The 18,806-nt window shown below is 41.8% G+C and overlaps 1 protein-coding gene across 1 annotated transcript in view; it reads right to left on the reverse strand.

Annotated features, from left to right (window-relative positions):
- Window positions 1-1,674: 1,674 nt before the first annotated feature.
- The window catches only part of LOC129701308 (ferric-chelate reductase 1-like), a 36,793-nt gene continuing 19,661 nt past the window's right edge, over window positions 1,675-18,806 (reverse strand). Inside the window, exons 9-15 of the mRNA XM_055642474.1 lie at window positions 15,602-15,715; window positions 10,183-10,298; window positions 6,136-6,222; window positions 5,867-5,964; window positions 5,472-5,530; window positions 2,280-2,350; window positions 1,675-2,145 (exon numbers count right to left, since the gene is read on the reverse strand). Coding sequence (XP_055498449.1) covers window positions 2,053-2,145; window positions 2,280-2,350; window positions 5,472-5,530; window positions 5,867-5,964; window positions 6,136-6,222; window positions 10,183-10,298; window positions 15,602-15,715 — 638 coding nt within the window. The 3' untranslated portion in view covers window positions 1,675-2,052. The remainder of the gene's footprint in view (window positions 2,146-2,279; window positions 2,351-5,471; window positions 5,531-5,866; window positions 5,965-6,135; window positions 6,223-10,182; window positions 10,299-15,601; window positions 15,716-18,806) is intronic.

Here is an 18,806-nt window from a genome sequence, read left to right on the forward strand (position 1 = left end):
CCCGTTTTGTGCTTGATATTTTTATTATTAAGTGTCATCTGAGCAGCTGGGAAAAGGGTAGAAGCAGTTGGAAAAGGAGAAGCCTCTGCAGACATACTAACCATATACCATCTATCTGCAGGGCAAGAAAGCAGCAAGAACACATCACAAGAATGCCCTGGCACTACAGTCGGAGATTGCTAGATGTTTCAGCAACAACAAAAAAAGCACTCCATAAGGATGTCAAAAATAATAAATGCATGAAGTTAGCATTTGGATCAGATTGAACAGGGGTGGGGGGGGGGGGGGGGGGGGGGGGGGGGGGGGGGGGGGGGGGGGGGGGGGGGGGGAGGCAGGGATGACAACGATGGGGTTGAAAGGGTACTATTTGAAACTACTATGTTTTAACTCAAGGATCATTGGCATTTTGAAGGAATAATATGGTTAGGTTACATGTATTCATTTGCACTAAGATAATGTTATCCATTAACTGAGATACAGGACTGAGTGCATCGGGGTCTAATATAGCGTTTAAAAAGTGTTACCGTTTTGAATACATTTTAGAAATATTTTGAGTATAAGAAACACTTTGACTGCACCTCCCACAAATGGTTACACAAATGTTATCCTTCTGAACTTGATTTGGAACCAAGTACAAATAAATATGTATGAATGCATTGATATAACTAAAACAAAAGCAGAGACAAATTGATTAGCATCTGAAAAAGAATGATGAGGTAGCGTTCAGTTTCATAGTTGATTTACCCGTTTTGTACATTAATTTTCGTTATTATTAATTGTAATCTCAGCGCAGATCCATTTTATGTACTTTATTTAAATAGATTGTAATTCCCAGTGATATGAAACATTATTATTATTTAATATTTGCATATTAATCATTAATTATTCATGGAAATTAATTGATATGTGGGCATTTGTGTGTCTACAAAATTGTTTAAATGACTTACCTTCGCATAATATTCTGAGAACTTGGTTCAAAAGATGCATACAGAAATGGGCATAACCTCTGGGGATTTTTTCTGAATTCTGAACTGTTTATAGTTATATGCAACAACATAAACTGAAAATGCGATCTCTAGAACACCCATAAATGTAAAATTCAAGAAACGACACAGTGCTGAAGTAACTAAACAGTTCTGGCAGTATCTCTGAAGAACAATTCAACCCTTTGCTTTATAAATGTAACATCAAAGTTTCATTATACATAATAAAGCAACAAACAATATGTATGTTAACAGATGTAAGACAATGGTGCACACTTATTTATACTAGTTCACATGATGCAGAGATGGGCAACAAAAGTTCATGAATGTCCATTAAACTGGTAATTTAATTGGATAAGTTTACTTACAACGCAATGAAAAACACAGAACCATCATTAATTTAAAAACATAACTTTTAGTTCATACTACATTTATTAGTATTTATAAACAAAGTTATATCAGTGAACATTTTTTTTCTATTAAGTTGTACTTACTAATCTAAAATCAAGAAAGTAATCCATAACTACAAACGTTGAACCTGCTTGCTATTCACAGCTAATGCCTGTTACTGTCACACGCTTTCGCTTCATGGGTTTGTTAACTTGTCGCGCTGTTAATCTCACTGTTAACGAGCACTTGTGCTGCTTCTGGAAGTAAAACAAATGTAGTAAAGGGCCTGCCGATTTTTTTTTTTTCGGCGACTGCCGGCGTCATATCAGTGTCGCCAAAAGGTTTTGAACATTTCAAAATCCAGCGGCGACACAAAAAAAATTTGCAACACTTGAAAAAAAAACGCGCGTCAATACATCATCACGCCGCGTCACGCCGCAAATTTTTCGGTGACCTGATATGTCAGTCAATGATGCCAGCAGTCGCCGAAAAAATCAGCAAGTGGGACAGGCCCTTAAGAGTTTTTTGAAGAAGTATTTAAGTTCTCTGCCTGATGAATCTTCAGTCTGGTGCATGACGAGCGAGAAATGACACTACGGTCATGAGAAAAAGATCAGGTGACATCAGCTTCAAGGTCAGAATCAATGGAGACAACATGCAGGCAGCATCTGGATGATCATCAAGTAAGACTAATTCCAACAAGTAACGTTATCAGAAATGTTAGGTTTCCACAGATGTAGATTGTCAATATCATCATTTTAAGCCTATGACCCTGTAATTGTAGGATTAAACAGTGAGTTCAAATTGAATGTACCTTCGTGTCATGATACATGAAAATATTTGAAAGATTTATGTATTTCTGATGCTTCTAGCCATAATAAACATCTAAAGGTAACACTGTCTTACCTGTGGGTCAATCAATTCACTTGAATCCATTATCTCCAATTTATCCTCTTCTCGTTTCCGTGCTATGAAAAGTTGAAGTCAAAATTCATAATCAGCATGATTCGTAGATGTTTAAGGTACTTAAGGTAAGGTAGGAATAAGTGGTAGGCCATTTCGGACTGAGATGAGGAAAAACTTTTCCACCCAGAGAGTTGTGAATCTGTGGAATTCTCTGCCACAGATAGCAGTGAAAGCGAATTCACTGGATGTTTTCAAGAGAGGGTTAGATTTAGCTCTTAGGGCTAAGGGAATCAAGGGATATGGGGTAAAAAAAAAAAAAATTAAAAAAAATCGGGAACAGGGTACTGATTCTGGATGATCAGCCATGATCATATTGAATGACAGTGCTGGCTTGAAGGGCCAAATGGCCTACTCCTGCACCTTTTTTCTATGTTTCTATAGTAAGAACAATAGAGCAACTTCACTCTCCTGTTATGTTACAACATTTCTGATTTATCATTCAAATAAAAATAATCGGAAGAATTATGTTATTCCAATGTTTGTAAAAGAAGCCAGGGTATTTCATGGGAAAGTTAACAAATAAAAACAAAATGAAGATAGAAATGTTGCAGTAACTAAACGGCTCAAGCAACATGGTGATGCAAAACAAAATGATGTTGAGTAACATGAGATATTCAAGTAAACAACCAGATCTTGCGCAAAGAGGGGGTTTAAAGAGCAGCTTAAAAGAAGAATAAAATTAGTTCAGTGGATAAACTGCAGTGTCAACAGTTGAAGATAGACCTATTATTCAGACGCATGTGAAGCACTGAGTTGACTTCAGTTTATTGTCATGTGTACCGAGGTACAGTGAAAAGCTGTTGTTGCATGCTAAGCAGTCAGCGGAAAGACAAAAAGTGTTATATATAAAGATTGCTGAGAAATTCTTCCCATGATGGTAACACGAAATCAAATGTCCAGCAATGTCATTACATTGTCCATCTGTAATTCATTCAATTTAAGTCAGTGGAACTGTATTTAGGAGCTAGAGTACAAGGCACTGATGTGACAACATATTGTTTTTACCATTATCAATGGGCGATTCATTCATAGAAATTGGACTTGAAAGTCTTTAGTTTTAGACTTTAGAGATACAGTGTGGAAACTGGCCCTTTGGCTCATCGAGTCCACGCCGACCAGCGATCACACACTAACACTCTCCTACACACTAGGGACAATTTACAATTTTATCAAAGCCAACTAACCTATGAACTTGTACATCTTTGAAGCGTAGGAGGAAACTGGAGCACCCGGAGAAAACCCACATGGTCACACGGAGAATGTACAAACTCAGTACAGGTAGCACCCGTAACCAGGATCGAGCCTGGTCTCTGTGCTGTAAGGTAGCAACTCTACCGCTGTGCCACCGTGCCGCCCTCATCGGCAGTCTTGAAAAATTGTGTATGGAAAGTCTTTTGAAAAATTTGCATTGTGTATGGAAAGAACCTTTTACAGGGATATCTTTAGGACGAACGAAGTGATTAACACGGGTTGATTTAGCATCGTGTTGCTTCTAATTTTTAAAATAAACCCTGGACGTTACAAAAAAGAAAACTGCAAGTCTGCAAATTATCCCTATAAAGCATATCTTTAGGACTTTGATGCAGAGAGTGATTTTCATACACGAAATTTATTGTTCCCTATTGTTTTACTTACAAAACTTTTATCTTGGTAGGGTTGCTTCTACATTTTTTAATATAGTCCTAAGTGTCCAAAGAACTTTCTACAATTTTTTAACATATACCCTATCTAATTTACATTAAAAGGCCAATGGAAGGAATTTACAGTGTAATTCATTTAAATCGGCCAGTTCATTGAACGCGCTGGTTTAGAACTTCACATCGCGCTGGATTTGCCCCAAACACTAAAAAGCCCAAAAAAGTATAGAAACTTGATATACAGGGTTATATATATGCCCCATAATGTAAAAATCAGTACATACTAGGTTGCGGAATGAGAGAGTAATTTTAAAACTATTATAAAAAAACCCCTAATAAACCTTTGTGAGAAGTAATTTTCGTAAATTACTATGTGCATCTCCAGAGCCTATTAGTTTTCTGCCCCTCGCGGACAACTGTGCCAATGACGATTCAGGTATGATATACCTTTAGAAAAACCATGAATCCCAGTTAATGTATCCCAAGTAAGGTTACTAAGATTCCAGAGCTGGCAGAGTTCCATTGAATCCAACCAGAAAGATCGATCGAAACTGCTGGTAGAGATTCCCAGAAAATTATGTTAAAGATTAAATTATTTATCAGCAATTCATCCTGGTTTGCAATTTTTACTGAGATATCTTTTATGATAATACCCAATGATGAAAGAAGAGACAGATGGACTAATACTATTTTCCACAATAATTCTGGATATATAATCCTAGTTGAGCACTTGTCTGCTACAAAAGGGCAACTTAAACTAATGGTATTACTGAAAAATACCTGATGTCAAAATAACATGGAGGAATGCTATGGAGGAAAAAAATCCCATGATATTCACTACAATTCCACAATCTGTAAACAATAGAAAACGCTTTATGGTGCCATGGTCTTCAATGTAATTACATTTTGTAGAGTTTTTCATTTGGGCATTGGCACCACTTTAAAAGCTTATTCTATTTTGCTCCCCTTGTTTTGTTTTTTTAACATATTTCTTTAATGTTCTTTTGAAGAATAAATTTCTATATTTAGAGGTCATGGCCCATAACAAATCGGTTTGTAAGCTGATCATTCGTTGTGGAATTAATGGAATCACGTTAACATGTTCAATATTCTCTCACTCATGTGGAAAGTTTCCATGCTGCATATAGAAGATCAATTGCATATCAGGTTTCAGAACTCCTCCGTGAAGCACGTGGACACCCCCTCCTTTTTCCTTTCTTCTCCCTCCCCCACCCCCCATCAGTCTGAAGAAGGGTTTCAGCCCAAAACGTTGCCCATTTCCTTAGCTCCATAGATGCTGCTACACCCGCTGAGTTTCTCCAGCATTTTTGTGTAAGCACGTGGACATTTATGTCCACTAAAATATCAAATCACTGGTCCTGTACACCAATGTGCATTTTAGCCCATTTGTAGTCAGTCAATACACCTAAAAGATATCAAGATCTACAACAAAAAAGTCTTTATTCAATGAAAATCATTTTTTATGCAAACTTACCTGCGATTATTCTAGCAAATGTGCCTGTAGCCCAATGTAACCAGTTAAAGAGATATCGCCTACAGAAAATAAATATTAAAATAAACCAGTTATAAAACCGAGGGTCAAGTGTTTTGCAATTTTAAAACGTGGACTTTATTTCTCTTTGGAGTTAGGTTAAAGTTCATGTTCATAAGTGATAGGAGCAGAATTAGGACATTTGGCCCATCAGGTCCACACCACCATTCAATCATGGCTGATCTATCTCTTCCTCATAACCCAATTCTCCTGCCTTGTCCCCTTAACTCCTGACACTCACATTAAGTATTTAGTATTCTTTGAATTTTATTTCTAATTGTCAAAAATGGTGTTAGAAAAGACTTGGAAAATATAATTAAAATTATTGGTGGACCTACCTGGCAGCACATGGATTGGGTCTGAAGATTGCCATGATCGGCTGAAGAATCACCAGTATAAGGATCATACAGCCAAAGTATGGATGGACGCCTGCAAACTGTAAGTAAACAGAGGTTCATGTGCCAACATTACAATTGCTAAACATACCAAGTAATACAGAAGTCCCTCAAGACCTGAATGTGTAAGAAGCTTATGATTACTGAAAATACTTTGGAATTTTTCCATTACCATACCACAGTATTCCACCTAATTAGAAATGCTGACTTACGTGGCTCCAGCCTCCTCGGTAAAGAAAAGGAAGTATAAACCCAATGCATGTAAACAACACCGTGGCTGCCATCAGAATCCTGTGCACCTAATACAAGAAAGGATATACAGGTGATAATGATGCAGAACAGATTAATTCTCTCATTGCCAAACTGCATGTCTGTGTGACCAGAACATTATATATGATGTAGAAAGGAACTGCAGATGCTGGTTTACACCAAAAACAGACACAAAAAGCTGGAGTAACTCAACGGAACAGGCAGCATCTCAGGATAGAAGGAATGGATGATGTTTCGGGCCGAGACCTTTCTTCAGTTTGAAGAAGGGTCTCGACCCGAAACGTCACCCATTCCTTCTATCCAGAGATGCTGCCTGTCCCGCTGAGTTACTCCAGCATTTTGTGTCTGTCTTTATATGATATATGGTAACAGCAACCATAGTCAGAGCATCGATACATCAACCCCAAGCTGCCAATATCTCATTATAAGTTCACTCGTCATAGGGGCAAAATTAGGCCATTCTGCCAATCGAGTCTACTTCGCAATTCAATCATGGCTGATTTATATTCTCTTCTCAACCTCATTCTTCTGCCTTCTCCCCATAACCCTTGGCAACGATACTATCAAAAAACCTGTCAATCTCCACCTTAAAAATGCCCAATGACGTCCTCCACAGCCATCTGTGTATAATTCTGTTATTCTGTTTATAATGATATACATGCATCCTAAATTTATTAATGATGCAACACGGATCAGTAAATCTCTTGCGAATATCAATGAACTTCATTTTATTGAGAAACTCAAGCTGATCTATGCAGAAAGAATTGTTTAAAAGTTCTGCTGTTCTGTTATCGATTCCTCTTTATTAAGTATTTTTACTAAGAATAATCAACTTTTATTGAAATTAAAATATACCTCCACCTGAAATTGAGGCAGACAAGCATTTTACAGATTGCTTGAACTGCTGAATTTTATTGAGAAATCTATGTTGATGGATCAAGATCTGTGGACCAAAACATTGCCATCATTGAAAAAGGTTATGAATTGAAACGAAGTGAGAAGGTTTTCAGGGGCTAAACATTGCAAGATGAACTCAGGACAGAGTCTCAGGATAAGAAATTGAAATGAGAAGTGTTCTGAATCTTTGGACTCCTCTTCTCCAAATCATTCAAGTTCCTCTGTTATTGAGACTAAAATTGATAACAGTTTGGACATTAAGAGAAACATAGAAAATAGGTGCAGGAGTAGGCCATTCGGCCCTTCGAGCCTGCACCGCCATTCAATACGATCTGGCTGATCATCCAACTCAGTATCCCGTAACTGCCTTCTCTCCATACCCCCTGATCCCTTTAGCCACAAGGGCCACATCCAACTCCCTCTTAAATATAGCCAATGAACTGGCCTCAACTACCTTCTGTGGCAGAGAGTTCCAGAGATTCACCACTCTCTATGTGAAAAATGTGTTTCTCATCTCGGTCCTAAAGGATTTCCCCTCTATCCTTAAGCTGTGACCCCTTGTCCTGGACTTCCCCAACATCGGGAACAATCTTCCTGCATCTAGCCTGTCCAACCCCTTAAGAATTTTGTACGTTTCTATAAGATCCCCCCTCAATCTCCTAAATTCTAGCGAGTACAAGCCGAGTCTATCTAGTCTTTCTTCATATGAAAGTCCTGACATCCCAGAAATCAGTCTGGTGAACCTTCTCTGCACTCCATCTATGGCAATAATGTCCTTCCTCAGATTTGGAGACCAAAACTGTACGCAATACTCCAGGTGTGGTCTCACCAAGACCCTGTACAACTACAGTAGAACCTCCCTGCTCCTATACTCAAATCCTTTTGCTATGAATGCTAACATACCATTCGCTTTCTTCACTGCCTGCTGCACGTGCATGCCTACTTTCAATGACTGGTGTACCATGACACCCAGGTCTCGTTGCATCTCCCCTTTTCCTAATCGGCCACCATTTAGATAATAGTCTGCTTTTCTGTTTTTGCCACCAAAGTGGATAACCTCACATTTATCCACATTATACTGCATCTGCCATGCATTTGCCCACTCACCCAGCCTATCCAAGTCACCTTGCAGCCTCCTAGCATCCTCCTCACAGCTAATACTGCCCCCCCAGCTTAGTGTCATCCGCAAACTTGGAGATGTTGCATTCAATTCCCTCGTCCAAATCATTAATATATATTGTAAATAGCTGGGGTCCCAGCACTGAGCCTTGCGGTACCCCACTAGTCACTGCCTGCCATTGTGAAAAGGACCCGTTTACTCCTACTCTTTGCTTCCTGTTTGCCAGCCAGTTCTCTATCCACATCAATACTGAACCCCCAATGCCGTGTGCTCTAAGTTTGAAGGATATGATTGGAAGGATATGAAAGGATATGACTGGAGACACAAGGTGCTGCAGATGTTGGTTTACCAAATGTGACACAATGTGCTGGCATAACTCAGCAGGTCAGGCAGCGTCTCTGGAGAATGTGGATAGGCGGCGTTTTAGGGTCGAGACGGCCCCAACAGGAAACGTCACCCATCCACGTTCACAAGAGATGCTGCCTGACTCGTTGAGTTACTCCAGAACCTTGTGTCATGAAAGGATATGAGAATCAGGCAGGAAATAAAACAAGATGGAGGGTCATTTAATTGAATAGCAGAGTCAAATTCCCAACCCCTGCTTCTGTTTCTTGAAGAAGGAATGTATTGTGGCAGAAAACTGAAGTGTGATTTTGAGAACTGTGAAACTATAACCACAAGGTGACGAAACCAGCTGCATTATAATGTTCATTAGGGAGCACAACTCTTGTTGGTGGCTCAGTGATTCAGCAGGTCAGAGTAACAGTTTGAATCCTGGGGTTACTAATGCAAAATTATTGGGTTTATCAAAAGTTCATCATTATGCAACCAAAATTAAAACTATTGCCCCTGTCCCACTTAGGAAACCTCTGGAGTCTTTGCGCCCCACCCAAGGTTTCCGTGCGGTTCCCGGAGGTTTTTGTCAGTGTCCCTACCTGCTTCCACTACCTGCAACCTCCGGCAACCACCTGCAACCTCTGGGAACCGCATGGAAACCTTGGGTGGGGCGCAAAGTCTCCAGCGGTTTCCGTTCAGGTTTCCTAAGTGGGACAGGGGCATAAGGATATTTGAATGTTGGCATCAATCATGCGTCAGATGCCATTGTATCATGGCCTCTGTTGATCTGGCACAATGGATAATCCAGAAAGGTTCTGGAGCCAAGAGTGCCTGAGAATCGGTGGTGGACCTGTATAGGGTTTATCAGTATGTGCAATGATATGAGTGGTGCAATATTGTCACTTTCTAAATAGTCAAGTAGCTATGCAAACTGATAGAGTTGCTGCCTCACAGCACCAGAAACCTGGTTTTGATCCTAACCTCTGGTACTGTCTGTGTGGAGTTTGCATGTTCTCCCTGTGGCCATGTGAGCTTCCACTGGGTGCTCCATTTCCTTCCACATCTCAAAGACGTGTGGGTTTGTAGATTAATTGTAGTCTATAACTTGCTCCTAGTGTGTAGGGAATGGATGAGACAACATAGAACTGGTGTTAATGGGTGATCGATGGTCTGCGTGGACTTGGTGGGCAAAAAGGCCTGTTTCCTTGCTGTATCTCTAAACTAAACTTGATTGATAGGATGTGGAGAGGATGTTTCCACTAGTGGAAGAGTCTAGGACCAGAGGCCATAGCCTCAGAATAAAAGGATACACCTTTAGAAAGGAGACGAGGAGGAATTTCTTTAGTCAGAGTGTGGTGAATCTGTGGAATTCATTGGCTGTCAATGGATATTTTTACGGCGGAGATTGACAGATTCTTGATTGGTACGGGGATCAGAGATAGGGGAATGAGGTTGAGAGGGAAAGATTGATCATCCATGCTTGAATGGCGGAGTAGACTTGATGGGCCGAATGGCCTTTTACTACTAGAATTTATGAACATACCCATACATCAAATATATGGATTACAGATTATATCAATAACATAATAGCTATGACCAAGCAATGCTGATTAACTGAAGCAACATTATTACGTACCTGAAACCAGATCTTTTGCCCAAACATTGTGGTAGTTGGCCAGACAGATTTAAAGAATCGAGCTACGATAACACCGATATTAGCTGTAGTAATCCATGCAATAAACATTAAGGATCCTAAGAGGTAAAAATAATAAAGATGGACATATAATATTAAACTGAAAGTATAAGCTGAAAGGAATCATTATTAATGAGCAAAAGGCTCAATATTTTTCAGTCTGAGGAAGGGACTTGACTCGAAATGTCACCTATTCCTTTTCTCCAGAGATGCTGCCTGAACCAGAGTGACTCCAGTATTTTGTGTCTACTTTGGTGAAAACCAACATCTGCAGTTCCTTCCTACGTACTCAATAACATACTCAATATTTATTGTCCTTGTGCCTAGACATCTTCATTACTTTGCTGAGATTAATCATTTGTGGTACTGCTCCCTCATTAATAAAATATTCCATAACTTACTGATTGAATGCATAAATTGGATGGGTTTTCAAATTTATATTAAAAACAGGTTATCCACTTTGGTGGCAAGAACAGGAAGGCAGATTATTATCTGAATGCTGTCAGATTAGGAGAAGGGGAGGTGGAACGAGACCTGGGTGTGCTTGTACATCAGTCACTGAAAGTAAGCATGTATGTAGAGCAGGCAGAGAAAAAAAGCTAATGGCATGTTGGCCTTCATTGCGAGAGGATTTGAGTTTAGGAGCAAGGAGGTCCTACTGCAGTTGTGCAGGGCCCTGGTGAGACCGCACCTGAAGTATTGTGTGCAATTTTGGTCTCCTAATTTGAGGAAAGACATTATTGCTATTGAGTGAGTGCAGCGTTGGTTCACCAGAGAGGGGTTCTTGCAGAAACATATAAAATTCTTAGAGGATTGGACAGGGTAGATGCAGGAAAAATGTTCCCGATATTTGGGGAGTCCAGAACCAGGGGTCACAGTTTAAGAATAAGTGGTTGGCCATTTAGGATTAAGATGAGGAAAAACTTTTTCACCTAATGAGTTGAATCTGTGGAATTCTCTGCCAAAGGAGGCAGTGGAGGCTTTCAAGGGTTAGATTTAGCTCTTAGGGCAATCAAGAGATATGGGGGAAAAGCAGGAGCGGGTTACTGATTTTGGATAATCAGCCATGATCATATTGAATGGCGGTGCTAGTTCGAACGGCCAAATGGCCTACTCCTGCACCTATTTTCTATGTTCTATGTTTCTAAATACCACTACTTGGTGTCTTGACATCATGTTTGACATTGACATTGTAGGCCGAATGGCCTGTTGTTATGCTGTACTATTCGATGATCAGTGATGTGGGTATCCAGTCAACTTTTGTTTCAGTGACATGAAGTGGCAGTTTAACTAAATTAGGAATGGACGGAGGCATCTTAACATTTTGAAGAGCTATGGGAAGAAATCTGGGGGCACCGAGCATCTTTTTCCAATGCCGTTGCTACATTGCCAGAGGTTTTAAACATCGAGGTTTGCCAAACATCACTCCATTGGAGTCCTGCACCTCGGCAGTGTGGAAACAAGCCCACCTTCTCCAAGCTGACCAAGTTGGCGTAATGGGCTAGCTCCATTTGCCCTATAGACCTCTAAACCCATCCTTTCCATGTACAGTGGCTTGCAAAAGTATTCATACTCCTTGAACTTTTCCACATTTTGTCACATTACAACCACAAACGTAAATGTATTTTATTGGGATTTTATGTGATAGACCAACACAAAGTGGTGCATAATTGTGAAGTGGAAGGAAAATGATACATGGTTTTCAAATTTTTTTTACAAACAAAAAACTGAAAAGTGTGGCGTGCAAAAGTATTCAGCCCCCCTGAGTCAATACTTTGTAGAACCACCTTTCGCTGCAATTACAGCTGCAAGTCTTTTGGGGTATGTCTCTACCAGTTTTGCACATCTAGAGACTGAAATTTTTGCCCATTCTTCTTTGCAAAATAGCTCAAGCTCAGTCAGATTGGATGGAGAGCGTCTGTGAACAGCAATTTTCAAGTCTTGCCAGAGATTCTCAATTGGATTTAGGTCTGAACTTTGACTGGGCCATTCTAACACATGAATATGCTTTGATCTAAACCATTCCATTGCAGCTCTGGCTGTATGTTTAGGGTTGTTGTCCTGTTGGAAGGTGAACCTGCGCCCCAGTCTCAAGTCTTTTGCAGACTCTAACAGGTTTTCTTCTAAGATTGCCCTGTATTTGGCTCCATCCATCTTCCCATCAACTCTGACCAGTTTCCCTGTCCCTGCTGAAGAAAAGCATCCCCACAGCATGATGCTGCCACCACCATGTTTCACAGTGGGGTTGGTGTGTTCAGGGTGATGTTCAGTGTTAGTTTTCCGCCACACATAGCGTTTTGCATTTAGGCCAAAAACTTCAAATTTGGTCTCATCTGACCAGAGCACCTTCCTCCACATGTTTGCTGTGTCCCCCACATGGCTTGCGGCAAACTGCAAACGGGACTTCTTATGGCTTTTTTTCAACAATGGCTTTCTTCTTGCCACTCTTCCATAAAGGCCCGATTTGTGGAGTGCACGACTAATAGTTGTCCTGTGGACAGATTCTCACACCCGAGCTGTGGATCTCTGCAGCTCCTCCAGAGTTACCATGGGCCTCTTGGCTGCTTCTCTGATCAATGCTCTCCTTGCCCGGCCTGTCAGTTTAGGTGGACGGCCATGTCTTGGTAGGTTTGCAGTTGTGCCATACTCTTTCCATTTTCAGATGATGGATTGAACAGTGCTCCGTGAGATGTTCAAAGCTTGGGGATTTTTTTTATAACCTAACCCTGCTTTAAACTTCTCCACAACTTTATCCCTGACCTGTCTGGTGTGTTCCTTGGGCTTCATGATGCTGTTTGTTCACTAATGTTCTCTAACAAACCTCTGAGGCCTTCACAGAACAGCTATATTCATACTGAGATTAGATTACACACAAGTGGACTCTATTTACTAATTAGATGACTTCTGAAGGCAATTGGTTGCACTGGATTTTATTTAGGGGTATCAGAGTAAAGGGGGCTGAATACTTTTGCACGCCACGCTTTTCAGTTTTTTTATTTGTAAAAAAATTTGAAAACCATGTATCATTTTCCTTCCACTTCACAATTATGCGCCACTTTGTGTTGGTCTATCACATAAAAGCCCAATAAAATACATTTACATTTGTGGTTGTAACGTGACAAAATGTGGAAAAGTTCAAGGGGTATGAATACTTTTGCAAGCCACTGTATATGTCCAAATGTACTAAAACTCATCATTGTATGTGCTTCTATGGCAGGAGCAGCTCCTGCCATAGATTATTTTTGCCCTCAATGCCAAAATCAAAAGATTATTGTTTCCCTCAATGCCAAGATCACCTGGTAAGATACAGATCTGAGAGGATCCAAAAACTAGGGATCAGAGCAAAGCACTGGAGCCTGATAGTCAAGTGTGGTGAGTAAGATGGGAATCATGAACCTTGCTGTCCTGAAGGAGTTTCATATTTTTTGCCCTTCTTCGGTTGGACTACAATCTTGCACCATTCTGTTGCTTTCCACTTCTCATTGTATTTATCACTACTGTATGTATACAATTTCTTCTGTGAGTTTCAAATAAGGAATTTCATTGCACTCTGGTGCACACAACAGCAAACTACCCTGAATCTGAGTCATGGTGGGGGGCCAACCATCCTGTTACAAACATTGTACACCTCTGTAAAGTTTTCTCTTAAGGTTTTCACTACCCCACTCAGCCCACCAGTTCCCTCCCCATGTCATTAATAAGCTGTTGAGAACATTAGACTCACTGTAGACCCAATAGTGCCTGTATTACTAAACAACAGAATGGTCACAACCTCAGCCAGGCCTTCCAGTGTGTCCTCAGACTGAGCATTGCTGAAAATATGAACAATTTATCAACAGGACAATTCTAGTCGAGTCAAAAAACACAAGTGCTGGAGGAACTCAGCAGATCATGCGGCAATTGTGGAGGGGATGGACAAATGTTTCAGGTTGGACCCCTCTTCAGACTGCAGACACGTTGACTCAAACAAACCAAAAACATATAAATTATTCATAAATTGCACATAATGTTCTGCAATATAGTAAAAAGAAAAACAAAAAAGAAAAAATAGCACAAACCACAATTAGAAAAAAATAATTTCCCAAAAGAATTCTAACTTGACTAGCCATCACAGAAAATGCTATATATTGAGAAACAAAGTAAAGATTTCAGGGTGGCACAGTGGTGGAGCTGCTGCCTTACAGTGACAAAGACCTGGGTTTGATCCTGTCCACAGGTGCTGTCGGGATGGGGTTTATACGTTCACCCTGAGGCCACTGGGTTTTCTCCGGGTGCTCCGGTTTCCTCCAAAGACGTACAGGTATGTAGGTTAGTTGGTTTCGGTAAAATTGTAAATAGTCGCTAGTTTGTAGCATAATGCTGGGGCTCATGTTATCGACCTCCCCGTGGTGAGCCCTGTCAACTGACCTCAGTCAGACGAATGACAACAAACAGAGACAGCAGCTCAGTTGCCACAGCTTGGTGCAAACTCGGAGCAGGCGCCCTTTTTAGGGCGGGCACCTACGAATGTCGAACCGGATGGCATCACCCTGCTGCAGCTGAATTCTGCCAATTCTGCCAATTTCCCCCTCCCCACCCACCACATAAATCAAGCTAAAGAACACTAAAACACACATTTAACGCATACAATTAAAACACAAAGAAGGAAAGGACAGACAGACTATTGGCGAGGCAGCCATCGATGGCACCACCCGGTGGTTCATAACTTTATAACTCTCTATGCTGTCTGACTAAATCAGATAGTAGATACATGAATACAATCAAACCAAACTCAAGTGTAATGGGTAGAGCAAAGAGAAAGATACAGGGTGCAGAATATAGTTCTCAAAATTGTAGTGCAATGGTACCAGAGGAAATGTCTAATGAAGTAGGTTGGACCCAAGATGTGCTCCCAAACTCCAAAGCACCAAGGTTCAATTCTGGCTATTGGTGCTGTATGTATGTAGTTTGTACATTCTCTCTGTGGCCACGAGGATTTTTCCCGGGTGAAACAAAGGTGTCTATTTATTGACCTTATATTGCTGGGATCAAAAGTAAAAAACCTTTTGGTGTCAAGGGTCATGGGAAGAAAGCAGAAGAATGAGGTTGAGAGGGAAAGATAGATCAGCCAACATTGAATGGCAGAGTAGGCTCAATGGGCTAAGTGGCGTAATTCTGCTACTAGAACTACTAAGCTGATGAACCTCAGAGAGTCAAATTTCCACATCTATTGAAAGTGCTCGGTTGCAGTTTTGAGCTCAAAAATGGCCCTTGTGTGTAGAATTATTATTTTAATGGAGGCCTCAGAGAATATTCTTCTTGAGAAGGTAGAAAGGGATATAACTGAGAGCCACAATATATAATGGAAGCTACGAGAACTTACCATGTGCCTTAATGTATCCTGGAGACCGCGAACCCTTCAGTTCTTTAGGAGAACCTTGTAAATTGACTTTTCCCTGTGTAATCAGTGGTTGTTGATCATGTTTATGAATTCTCCCTTTAATAAGAATAAAGCAAACATAGTTATATTACATTTGTACATAAAACCTGCCAGTATATTGATACTTATATGGTTAACGCAATGTTGCAGGAACAGGCATCGTGAAGCTAATCATAATAAAAAACAGAATAGTTCATAGGAATAAACGGGTCCCTGTCAAAATGGCACATAGTGGCGAGTGGAGTGCCGCAAGGCTCGGTGCCGGGGCAGCAACTATTTACAATATATATTACTGATTTAGATGATGGGATTAAAAGTAACATTAGCAAATTTGCAGATGACACAAAGCTGGGTGACAGTGTGAACTGCGAAGAGGATGCTAGGAGGTTGCAGGGTGACTTGGACAGGTTGTGTGAGTGGGCAGATGCATGGCCTGAAATACCGGGTGTCGGGGCGTGTCTCTTCCATGTTTTGAGAGAGGGGGGACAATCCCCCCCCCCACCATTGTTTTGTAATCTGGATTTTGAAATTCTGTGAAAAAAATCTATTAAAATCTCCGCTTTCCGTGAGACAGTGGGGGTGTCACTGTTAAACGCTTGTTAAATGTCTCTATTAACATCGTATTAACACGATGTGTCACCAATTGTGTTTTGACCTTCAAGTACTATTGAAAGTATTCACAGAGAATTTCTTAAAGCTGATGCGGGTACAATTACCATTTGAACTAAATGGATGTATTGGTCGATGGGAAAGATATAAACGGGTATCGGATTTAAATGGGTCAGGTCATTAAGGGCTGTGTTTCCTGGCTGGCTTGCAGGTAAGTCCCTCATTCGGTCACTCATGTTATTTAGTATGTTTTTCCCATCTCTCTCTCTCTCTTTCCCCCCCCCCCCTCCAAGGTCAGTTCTTCTGTTTGCCTTTATTTGCTTCCGTTTTATTTGTTTAAGTGTTATTTATCACATTGTAGCTTTTGAAGGAATCAAACGAGTATCAGACGCTTTCTAAGGGCTAAATCGGCCCGTTCGTGGGGCCTTTCATCGCCCGGCGCAGCTTAAAATCAATCTGCTGCATTGAGGCAATCGAGGCTCCCGATGTTGAAGCCTCCGCCTGCCGATTTTAAGCCGCACCAGGCAATGAAAGGCCCCGCAAACGGGCCGATTCAAGCCCCACGATTCGGGGTAGACGAAGATGCTGTTGCTGGAGTTCGGAGTTGGTCACGAACCAGGTCAGTTCCCGATATTACTGTCCACAGGGCCTACGGCTGATGCCTCCAAAGGGGTGTGTGTGTGTGTGTGTGTGTGTGTGTGTGTGTGTGTGTGTGTGTGTGTGTGTCTCCACCGAAAAACTGTGTCCCCCCCAGTTTGTGTGTGTGTGTGTGTGATAGGGATTTCCGCCCCTGGGAAGGTGCAGTATAATGTAGATAAATGTGAGGTTATCTACTTTGGAGGCAAGAACAAGGAGGCAGATTATTATCTCAATGGTGTCAGATTAAGGAAAAAAGTGCAACGAGACCTGGGTGGCTTTGTACACCAGTCAGTGACAAAAGCTAATGGCATGTTGGCCTTCATAACGAGAGGATTTGAGTATAGGAGTAAAGAGGTCCTTGTACAGTTGTACAGGGCCCTGGTGAGACCACATCTGGAGTATTGTGTACAGTTTTGCTCTCCGAGTTTGAGGAAGGACATCCTTGCAATTGAGGCAGTGCAGCGTAGGTTCACAAGGTTAATCCCCGGTTTCCTCCCACATTCCAAAGACCTGCAGAATTGTAGGTTAATTGGTCCTAGGTAAATTGTCCCCAGTATCTAGGATAAAATTAATGTACGAGGTGATCGCTGGTCGGCGCAGACTCGGTGGGCCAAAGGGCATGTTTCCACGCTGTATCTCTAAACATTAGGCTAAAATCATGGCCTGCACCTCTGCTGAGCCTGCTTCAAAGGGACCACAGTGTGCAGCATCCACAGTTCCTTGTGTCTCTAACACAATGTGATTTTTTAATCGCACTGGTTGAGTGAGAAAACAACATGGTGTTAATCAACAATATTCCCACAAGGTGGTGCTCTACGCTTACATGGCAAATGCAATCTGGCTTGTATTCAGAGCAAAGTATCAGTGTGAAGAAAGGGCCTTCAAGATGGTGGTGGAGGCGGTTGGTGGAAAGGCACCATGCCAGTGAGCGGGTGGGGTCTCAACTCCCACGCCATCAAAGCCACTCTGCATGTTTTGAGGTCGACAGCGGGAGGCACCCTAGGGCACGAGACTGAGCAGTGACCGGGGACGGAGAGGGACGCTGCGTTCGCAGGTCGCAGTGTTTGGTTCAATGTGTTGGTAACGTGGGCCGCTGGAGGCCCGGCAGCAGATCGGCGATCAATTAAATCGGGCGCTGTTCCTAGAGGCTGAGAGTGCGGATCCTGCGCGATCTGCAGCGACACAGAACAAAACTGTGGAGGACATCAACTGCATCGTCTGGCCAGGCCAGGCCCTTCAAATCCAACCAAGAGCCGCTTCCAGAACAACGGGCCTTAATAGCCAAGTTGAGACTACGTTTTTGACAACATTGAACTTGATCCAGGTAGCCCCAGAAACGTGGCGACTCTTGTGTACTTCCACAGTATAATCTACTATTCTTATGCCCCTGTCCCACTTAGGAAACCTGAATGGAAACCTCTGGAGACTTGCGCCCATCCAAGGTTTCTGTGCGGTTCCCGGAGGTTGCAGGTGGTTGCTGGAGGTTGCACGTAGTGGAAGCAGGTAGGGAGACTGACAAAAACCTCCGGGAACTGCACGGAAACCTTGGGTGGGACTCAAAGTCTCCAGAGGTTTCCGTTCAGGTTTCCTAAGTGGGACAGGGGCATTACACTCTTGTACTTAACAGGGTGGCACGGTGGCGCAGCGGTAGTGTTGCTGCCTTACAGCGGCAGAAACCCAGGATCGATGCTGTCTGTATGGAGCTTGCATGTTGTCCCCGTGACCTGCATGGGTTTTCCCCAGGAGCTCCCACACTCCAAAGATGTGCAGGTTTGTAGGTTAATTGGCTTCGGTAAAAATAGTAAATTGTCCCCAGTGTGTGTGGGATAGTGTTAATGTGGGGATTGCTGGTCAGCACGGACTTGGTGGGCCAAAGGGCCTGTTTCCACTCTGTATCTCT

The sequence above is a fragment of the Leucoraja erinacea genome, chromosome 10 (assembly GCF_028641065.1).
Source record: "Leucoraja erinacea ecotype New England chromosome 10, Leri_hhj_1, whole genome shotgun sequence".
Classification (NCBI taxonomy): Eukaryota; Metazoa; Chordata; class Chondrichthyes; order Rajiformes; family Rajidae; genus Leucoraja; species Leucoraja erinaceus.